Here is a 9,363-nt window from a genome sequence, read left to right on the forward strand (position 1 = left end):
GCCCCAGCTGGGCATGGCTGTACCTCAATTTTGGGAATCCCAGCATTGACCCAGTACAGCAGCTGGCTGAGAGGTTCAAAGGCCAAAGCCTCCACTGTTTCCAGMCCGGTGCTTATGATTATTTCCTGCCCAGAGCTGCCGTTGAGACAAAGACGCTGAAAAAAAAAAAAATAATTTAAAAATCAGAATAAAAGCTGAGGAACTCCCTTAGCCTGAAGGCCAGGTGACAGACAGCTCGGAGGGGAGGAGAACCAGGACAAACATTTGCATTTCAGGGTGCGGATGCCACACCTGGCTGCAAGGAGGTGAAGGCTCACCTGGATGATGTCCAGGGTGACATCAGCCCAGTACAGACAGTTGTGCTCGTAGTCAAAATCCAGCGCCACAGCCCCTCTGAGCCCAGCCAGGGGCAGCTCCTCACTCACACCCGAGGCCAGGTCATAGCGGTGGATGGAGTARCGGGTGGCGTAGAGGATGAACTCGTTCTCCTCTGCAACAACAGAGCCTTTTTAGTGGCCATTTTTGGCAGCTCCAGGGGCCAAAAAAAGGAAAATAAGCAGGTGTTTTCTGCCCCCTGGTTTTAGCACCTCAGGGAGGCAAAGAGCCTTTGTTTCAGTGGGATTAGGTTAATGAGAATGTGGTAATAGCCTCACATGGGGCTGGGCACACACTGTGGCCATTGTCTGGTCCAGGAGGAGGAGGAGGCARAACCTGCCCCGACCTCTTCCTTCCCACATTTGTGCGCTGCCAATGGGAAACAAAATACTGATCTCCTCTTCCTCGGAAAAAAAAAACAACTAAAAGGTGGGACAGATGCAAATCTTCAAGTCTTCAGGGACACTGGCCCCGCAGGAAATATCTCAGGGTGGGTTTTTTTTCCGAATTGCGCCGAACCCAGGTAACAGGATCCCGGTCTGGGACAAAGTCTCTGGGGCATTATCCCAGCACCGRTGGAGTCCAATAATGCTATTAATGAGTGGAGCTAATGTCAGTAAGTAACTCTGGCTGTGCATCCCTAATGAGATTATAGGGAGATATGAAACAGATACTGTACATGAAAGTGTTCCCATGGAGCGCGCGGAGCCGGGGACGATCCACAAACACTCTGGGAACGYTCTGGGAACGCTCAGGGAACACGGCACTTCAAAGGCCGGCCCGGTGGGGACACCAGGTTTGCTTGGCAATCAGCAGGGCCCTTCTCAGCGTGCCCAACACAGCTCTCCAAACAGCTCGAGAGGGCTCGTAGGGGTGAACAACGTGTCAGGAGTGAAGCTAAGTGCGGTGCTGGCAGGAATCCCAGCCCAGGGGATGCTCTTTCGCACCTGGAATGYCTTTTGCGCCCTGAGAAATTTTAGGGCGGTGCAGGGAAAGCTGCTGCTGGTGGGTCTGGCTCAGCTCCACGGCCYTTCCACGAGCCCCTGGCCTGCCTGAGGCTCTGGAGCTGCAGCAATGCTGATCACGCAGCTCGTGACGGCAGATTAAATTAAAGCTGTAATGAGCAGAATGCAAATAACTCCGGCAGCACGGGGGCACGGGACTGTTAGAGTGCCATGTATGCTCGAGAGGAGAAAATAAGGATTTGGGGGGTGAATCCTGGCAGGCAGAGGTTTGAGAGGTTTGAGGGATTTGAGGGGCAGCCCCTGCCCTGGTCTGGCCCTAAAGGGTTCAGCTGCTGTCCCTGGCTGTCTCAGAGTGGGACCTTCCCAAGGATGGGGTGTCTTTGATCTAATTCCCGTTTTTCTGGTTGGGTTCAAGCCAGCTGCAGCAAGGACACGACCAGGATAAAAGGATTCCTGCTTGCAGCCTGCCCCTGAGGGCTTCAGAGGGCTCAGCAGCACCGGTTGATGCTGATCCCGAGCAGGATCCATCCTAAGCAGGAGAGGGCGATTTGTAACAGGACACAGGACAGGAGAGGGCGATTTGTAACCCACCCAGTGTCACAGGTTTTGTCTGAGAGCCCTCGGGGACTCTGTGCCTGGTCCCAGAGGTTCCATGAATGGAGCCCTTGTGCCCGAAGCAGATCCCTGCACGCACTCACCCGCCAGCGGGCACGGCACCAGCTCCCCCTCGAGCCGCGACTCGATGTCTCCRCCCGTGCAAGTGTCCCCGGAGATCTTTCTGTAGCTGCAACACACAGAGCCAGGCAGTTCATTCCATGGAAAAACCGGGAACAAACCGCCCTGTGCAGCCAGAACAAGCGGCGGTGTTTAATTGCCGTGTACGTCCAAACATGCTGCTTGTTTGCTGCCACTTTTTGTGGGTTTTGTGGTTGTTTGGGTTTTTTTTTTTAATCAGCAGTGGGATAAACTGAAGATCAGGTTGCCCTCCCAAGCACAGCACGTACCCTCGAGTCTTCTTGTAGGTTGAGCCAACRGGGCAAGGGACTGGCGGGTCATAGGGTTTGCCAGCAAACTCAGGGTCGGGGACACAAACTTCCAAGGATAAGTCRTCACTCAGTTTGAAGCCAAAATCACTGCAAGGAGAGGAAAGATGTAAGGAGGGGCAGGGAAAAGCAAAAAATGCAGCCACGCTTTACCACGAGCCTATTTTTGCATAGGATTTTTAAGAGCCCAGGGTGTCTCAAGTCCATTCATTTATTGTCGGTATTTCAGTGCACAGAACAGCTCCCAGCCAGACAGGACGTCTCAAGAACGCTTTGCAAATCGGCTTTGCCAGTGGCTGGGCAGGCTGGGGAAGGTGAGGCAGAGCTGAGCCAGTGAGCTCTGCAAAGCTGGCTGTGAGCCCCAGCTCTGCTTAGGTCACTGCTCTGTCTCTTGGCTGGTGCTGCGGGTAAAATGGGAGTTAGAGCGTGGCTGGTCTTTGGAAAATGCTGTGGGAGAGACAGGATTTGTCAGTGTGGTTTTGCAGAGAGCCCAGGGCTGAATTCTGAGGCAGGATCCCTCCAGTCTTATTGCCAGTCTGCTCCAGTCTCAGCACCAGACAGGCAGATCTGGCCTGGAGCAGTCTGGTGTGAGCTCCACCAAAAGCCCAAGTCCCTTTCTAACCCCAAACCTTTGCATCAGGCTGCCAGAGCGTGTTTGCTGACCCTGGAAACTGTGCAGTGTCAGGAATGGGGGAATTGCAGWCAAAGGGCAATAGCAGGGCCAGCTGCATCCCTGTGGACAAAGAATCAGGAAGATTTTGAGTCTCTGTGATGGGAAATTATCCATTATCCATTATCGTTTGSAAGGTGATGGATTAACAATAATTCCCTCTTCCGTGGAACCTTTCCGAGGCTCCCAAAAGGCTCTAAAGACATTAATTAAGTCTCATGCCCTGTTATTAATGAAAGGATGTTTTCAGTCTGCTCTGTTTCCTCTCTGCTACAAAATGAAGCAGCAACACTCGGAGCTACACAAATTGGATGTTTGTTCGCTCGGAGCGATTGGTCACAGATCCTTATCTTGGATTTACAATCCCCACTCAAAAAAATTAATTGGTATTTTACCATTCAAAGTCCTCCCTCGTACAAGAGCAGTTGGAGACCATGACAGGCCTGTCGAAATCCTCCCCGTTGAAGCAGGTGGCGTGCGGAGTCCTCCTTTTGAAAACGGTTTTGTGCCCCAGCAAACACTCATTGCCTCGCTCGTCTGAGGGCGACCACAGCTTGTAGTCATTCTCTGTGCAAGGGACCCCTGAGAGGAGAAAGGAGGTTGGGTTGAAGAAATGTGCAGCTTTTGCATCACCCCAAACCGAAGGGTTTAAAGGCAGAGAGATGCAGATGTCCCTGGGCACCCAGGAGTGCCAGGCGTGCTGCCATCCATCCCCACACCTCAGAAATGCCCTTTCCCTCCCCTCTCCACCATCCTCTGGCACAAAATTTCCCCCAAAGCACAAGGGGTCTGTCCCAGAGGGAAAAGCAAAGCCAGGAGCAGCTCCAGTGACAGCGAACGTGAGYGGAGTCGTTCTGGTTACCAAACACACCCGCTGCCAGCGCCACGCCGAGGGAATCGCTGAGACGTTTTAGTCGAGCAAATTCCTCTGCTGGGTTTAACTGCGCTTTGATTAAAATGCTGCCTCGCAATCAAAGCTGAAATGGGTTATAAAACATTCATAGGCACAAGCCTTCAGAAGGAATTTTTTTTTTCTCCCCTTTTCGATGAATTCCTCAGCGAGGAGGGAAGGAATACAACGGGAGTGCGGGGAACGTGAGTGCCTTCAGCATCTGTGTCCATGAAGGACATGAGCCACCACAGGGATGGCTCTGCCACCTGTCCCCTCACCCCAGGGATGGCTCTGCCACCTGTCCCCTCACCCCAGGGATGGCTCTGCCACCTGTCCCCTCACCCAGCACGTCCGTGGTGTTGATCTGCAGGATCAGCCAGCTGTGGCCATTCTCCTTGTAGGAGCCAAAGATGGTGAAGATGGTGCTCTTCTCGCCGGGCTCGGTCAGCAGCCCGTACACGAACACCGGCTTGTCCGAGAACGTGAACACTTTCCAGGTTTCCCCTTCGTTGGTGCTGTACCTGCGGAAAGGAGATGGGGAGAGGTGCCAGGGATGTGTCCTGACTGCTGCAGGGTCCTCTCTGCCACCCCCAGACCAGGGGCTGWCCCCATGCCCTGGCACTCACTTGAGCTGGTCAGTCTCGGTGCCTTGGGCAATGGCCACCAGAATTCCACCGTGGTCACCCCAGGTGTAGTAGTGGGGTCCAGACAGTGCCTGGAAAAGAGACAGAGCTCAGGGGTGATCAGAGCCCTGCTGGATGGAGGGGAAATGTGTCAGGAGCTCTGCCTTGGCCAAAGAAAGGATTTGGAGGCAACAGAGATCTGAGTGTTTGTGCRGCACCGTCTGCAGATGAGAACAGCCAGCCCAGTTTCCCTAATAAMTGTGTAAGAGCTGCCCTGAGCCCTGGACTCTGCTGCTGCCGTGATTTGGGCAGGGAAAGAATCAATGGAAGAAGTGCCATGACAAAAAAAAAAAAAACAGAGTCCATCACTCCTCCTCTCATTTGTCACGTCTGGAAGCTTTCCCAACACCCAGCAGTGACTCGTGGCCTTCCCAGAACCGCAGAGAAGTGCTTTTCTCAGGCTGTGGAAGATCTGAATGCTCAGAGAGCAGTGAGGCCATGGCACACAGAAACAAGCCCTGGACACAATTCACCCATCCATCCCAAAGAAGCTTGGGTTTTCACGCTCACCCACACCTCCAGCACACAATCAGCTTTGCCTGATGAAAACAGGGAGCGTGTCTGTGCCAGCCCCTGCTCACAGGACGTGCTGTCACACTTGTGGACAGCCCTCACACAGGGCATTGAATGCATTGTTCCTTTCTTCTCTGGSCTGTGAAATGGCCCCGGTGACCTGCAGAGTGAGGAACTACCCAGCTGCTGGAAAAGGCGAGGGGAAGGAGCTGTGCTCTGCCTTCAGCTCCTCTGCTGGGTCATTCTGCACCTCTGCTYGTCAGACAAAGAGCACTCAGGAGCTCGGTGCTGGGAACTCTGGGTCAGCGCTTCCTCAGAATGTTTTAATTCACTTCAAGGCAAACCTCTGGAGCTTGGCACCTGAGAGTCTCTGGTTTTTGGATATCCTGCCCATCAGTGAGCTCCTCCCCATGGCAGCCCTCCAGCTGGATTTTGGAGGCAGGAGCAGCCTCTGCAGCACCTTTGGCAGCAGCCAGGGCTGTGGTGTGTGTCCCCAGCRCCGCTGCAGCTGCCCAGACCTCACCCTGCACTCGTAGGGGAGGAGGAGGCTGCTCAGTTCCCGGGATTAAATCACTTGCAGATGTTGGCACACCACATCAGAGCGGCTGCAGAGCKCACAGGCAGACCTCAGACACCGCCACAGACCAGAACATCACTCAGTAAACAGCAGCAAGCTCCCCACAAACCGAGGGCAACATCCCACTTTTCTGGAAGAAACCAGAGCCTCTCCAGACACCCTCAAAGTCCTGGCAGTCAGTCCATTTTTAAGGCACACTGCCCCGTGCTGAGGGAAAGTCCTGCTGGGTGGAAAGGAGAAGCAAAGGAGGGAGTTCTCCTGTGTTTGAATCCATCCCCTACACCAGAGGTGCAGCTCCAGCCAACCCACGCCTGCTCCTTCATCTGAAAACCTTCTTCCCTCCRTCTTAATCTCTTGGATTCATGTGGAAATCACCTTTAATGTAATTTAGCTGTATTGCTGCCAACGTTCTACCTGTTCCCCCAGCACCCTGGCTGACCTGGCAGGTGTCTGAGAGCAGCCTTACCTCTCTCCACCTGGCTCCAGCGCTGCTTGAGACATAGACATTGGTTTTCCTTGCCATGTTCTTGCCAATGGAGCCTGGGAGAATGGGAGAAATCATCCTTCTTGAGAAAAGTAGTTACTTAAAAGGAAGCCAGACACCTCCAAACTATTTCTGTCTGTGATTGAGGAGCTGATTTCTTCACAGTATAAATTAATCCCTTCAAAAGCAAATATTTCAAAGACTAGTAMAACTTTTAAAAGCAGATGGGGGAAAAACCCATGGCTGCAAACATGATTAAACAAAATGTGCGCTTTCCTCGCTAACAGAGCGAGACAAACAGGAATTTCTGAATCTTCAAGAAGGATCAGGGGAGAGGATCAGAACAGAGMTGGTTTCTCACATCACTGTGCTGCAGTGAAATGTTTTTTCTGTAATTACTGTACGGGGACTGCAGCAGAGAAAGGACAGCAAAACRCATCATTTAATTGCGTTTTATAACCTGTTTATACAAACAAGATGCTGCCAAGCTCCTCGTGTCCTGACAACAACACCTTCCAAGCCAAGGGGAAAAGCAGTACCAGTGGCAATGATCAGTCCTGGCGCTGACTCCTTGGAGAGGATGGGCATCCTGCGCAGCTGGAAATTCAGCAGCTGGCTCAGGCGCTGGGCCAGGTGGAGAGAGCAGCCCTGGGACAGCTGGGGAGGCAGGACACGGTGGATTAACAACCCTCACCCTCCCTAATGCAGCCCTCTCTGCTTGGAAAGGCACCAAGCGGCTCCTTCRTGGCTGCTTCAGCCTCTTTTCATGGAGTTAAAGTTGGAAAAACCTTCCAAGACCACCGAGCCCAACCACCAACCCATCACCGCTAAACCCCATCCTCAAGCACCGCTTTTTTGGGGGGAATTCTCCAACATTCCACCCCTTCTTGTGGAGGGCAGATTCTTACAAAAAAAAAAAGGACACAATCTGCACCTGCCATAATGAGAGAGCCCTGCTGACACAGGTTAACAAGGCTGAGCAAAGAAAAAATGTTATAACACAATCAGGAGGAAGAACTCTGAAAGATAAGAACCCCAAGAAACTTTCTGCTTATTATCTGACATAAATACTGCCAGCCAACCACAGATGTAGTTTTGCCACACGAGCAATAAGCATGTAACCAATCATGATATATGTAGCATGYATGGAAGAAATTTAGCTATAAAAGGTGCGAGAAATCGCAATAAATCAGCTTGAATTGCGCTTAGCCCATTTTTTTCTCTCCTCTGACACCTTCTCCAGTGCCAGCCCGTGCTACCTGGCAGTCGATGTGCTCCCCATAATGCGTCTGTGCCGGGGGCTGCAGCAGCTCCCAGGTGCCGCCCTTGTCGAAGGTGATGACGGAGCGCATGTTCTCCTCGCTGAAGGAGCCGTTGATCAGCGTGGCGATGTAGACGCCCCGCACGCCTTCCACGCGGTGGAAATCCGCGAAGGGCTCGTTGGCAAAGTACCTGCGGGGTGTGTGGAATGAAAAGTGAGCTCACTGTGGGTCTGGGGAATGGGGGATTACCGAGTGAATTCATTTAATCCAATGAAGCCAAAAATCACGTGGATTTTGACTGGATTTTGGCTGGATTTTGGCTGGATTTTGGCCGGATTTTGGCTGGATTTTGGTGGGATTTTATCCAGATTTTGGCCGGATTTTGGTGGGATTTTATCCAGATTTTGGCCGGATTTTGGCCGGATTTTGCCTGGATTTTGGCCAGATTTTGCCTGGATTTTGGCCAGATTTTGCCTGGATTTGGGCTGGATTTTGGCCAGATTTTGCCCAGATTTTGGCTGGATTTTGCCTGGATTTTGGCCGGATTTTGGCCGGATTTTGTCTGATGTTCTCATTCGCCACCGGGTGGGTCCCGTCTCACCTGACCAAGGTGTCGCTGCCAGCCCCTCCCGGGCTGTAGTAGAGCACGTTCTCCAGGGACAGGGAGAACTTGAGGCCCTCAGCCTCCGAGATGTAGAGGTTGGTGCGGTTGTTGTCGTGGCTGACRCACACAAACACCTGGTCCTCCGAGGCATCCGCAATGTAATATTCCTTTGGGACATAAAGAATAGGTGAGCAGGCTGTGCCTGGGTTAGACTTCCCTCTTAGCTTTCTTCCACTTTTTTTTTGTATTTTTTTCCACTCAGCAAGGAGGAAATCCTCACTTTGGGTTTTTTTTTTTTTTTGTGTTTCCCCCCACAGCAATTCCTGTCCTCTGGAATTCCTGCCCCCTGGGAGCAGCTCTGGTTGCTGATCCRTGCTGGATCTCTGGACCCCATTGGGGCTGGGAGTGCACCCCACTGCTCTRCCAAGCRCCAAGAAMTTGCTTCTCATGCCCTTCTTCATCYTCACCGGTCTGGGGACACCACAGCACATCTGGTTCATGCAAGCCCTTTGCAAGCCCTGGCCTTCCTCATTCTGCAAGAATTGGATACTCCCAGCCATGCCCATCACCCCACACCATGGGAAGAGGTAAAGYCCCCAAAAGCAGAGTCAGAGCAGTGGGATCAGCCCCTCTCTGGTATCTGGGCTGTGCTGCCAACCTCCATCCCCAGCGCCACAAGATCATCCCAATGTGAGCCTTTGCTCTGCCAACCCCCCCAGCAGGGTCACACGAGGTTCCTTCCCCTCCTGCAGCATCTGGAGCAGCTCCTGACCCCACAGGGTGTCCTTAGGGCAGGGGGTGAGGAGGCAGCTCGGGAAGCACCACTCACCTTGATGGGATGCTTGGTCACGAACTGCGCCGCCCGCATGGGCTTGCGGTTGAAGGAGACCCAGAGCTGCACCGAGGGCGGCTGGGAGCTGCCAAGCAAACGCTGTGCAGAGCACAGGGACACGTTAGGAGGGGCTCTCACCCCCCAAAATCACCCTCAGCTCCTCTGGAGATAACCCAGTGCCTGGGATTGCCCCTCCCTGCTCATGGCAGCTGCCTGATGCCGGGAGCAGCAATCCCCACTCAGGGTTTGAATTGCCACAGTGAGGGCTCAGCACAGAGACAAACTGCCCTTCCTGGTCAGCAGGGTAGGGGTGAGGAGGCTGGTTTTAATTCCTTCTTTTTCCTCAGAGCAGACAGTCCTTCCCTTCCTATTTTTAACAATTCACACAGAACGAAAGGCGTCGGCACCAAGCCGAGAAAGCGAAAAAGCTGGGGGCAACCTATTTCCTACAAGATGCCCATGG

At 53.0% G+C, this 9,363-nt stretch overlaps 1 protein-coding gene across 2 annotated transcripts in view; it reads right to left on the minus strand.

The window, feature by feature from the left end:
- Window positions 1-9,363, minus strand: part of SORL1 (sortilin related receptor 1) — a 46,352-nt gene that overhangs the window by 22,417 nt on the left and 14,572 nt on the right. For both annotated transcript variants that reach the window (XM_057386311.1, XM_057386312.1), the window contains exons 7-18: window positions 8,898-8,999; window positions 8,066-8,235; window positions 7,462-7,654; window positions 6,742-6,859; window positions 6,185-6,258; window positions 4,572-4,660; window positions 4,288-4,466; window positions 3,449-3,635; window positions 2,345-2,473; window positions 2,039-2,124; window positions 318-490; window positions 24-155 (exon numbers count right to left, since the gene is read on the minus strand). In XM_057386311.1, the coding sequence (XP_057242294.1) occupies window positions 24-155; window positions 318-490; window positions 2,039-2,124; window positions 2,345-2,473; window positions 3,449-3,635; window positions 4,288-4,466; window positions 4,572-4,660; window positions 6,185-6,258; window positions 6,742-6,859; window positions 7,462-7,654; window positions 8,066-8,235; window positions 8,898-8,999 (1,632 nt within the window). The remainder of the gene's footprint in view (window positions 1-23; window positions 156-317; window positions 491-2,038; window positions 2,125-2,344; window positions 2,474-3,448; window positions 3,636-4,287; window positions 4,467-4,571; window positions 4,661-6,184; window positions 6,259-6,741; window positions 6,860-7,461; window positions 7,655-8,065; window positions 8,236-8,897; window positions 9,000-9,363) is intronic.

Source organism: Malurus melanocephalus, unplaced genomic scaffold, assembly GCF_030028575.1.
Source record: "Malurus melanocephalus ecotype Western Australia unplaced genomic scaffold, MMel_1.1 scaffold_952, whole genome shotgun sequence".
NCBI lineage: Eukaryota > Metazoa > Chordata > Aves > Passeriformes > Maluridae > Malurus > Malurus melanocephalus.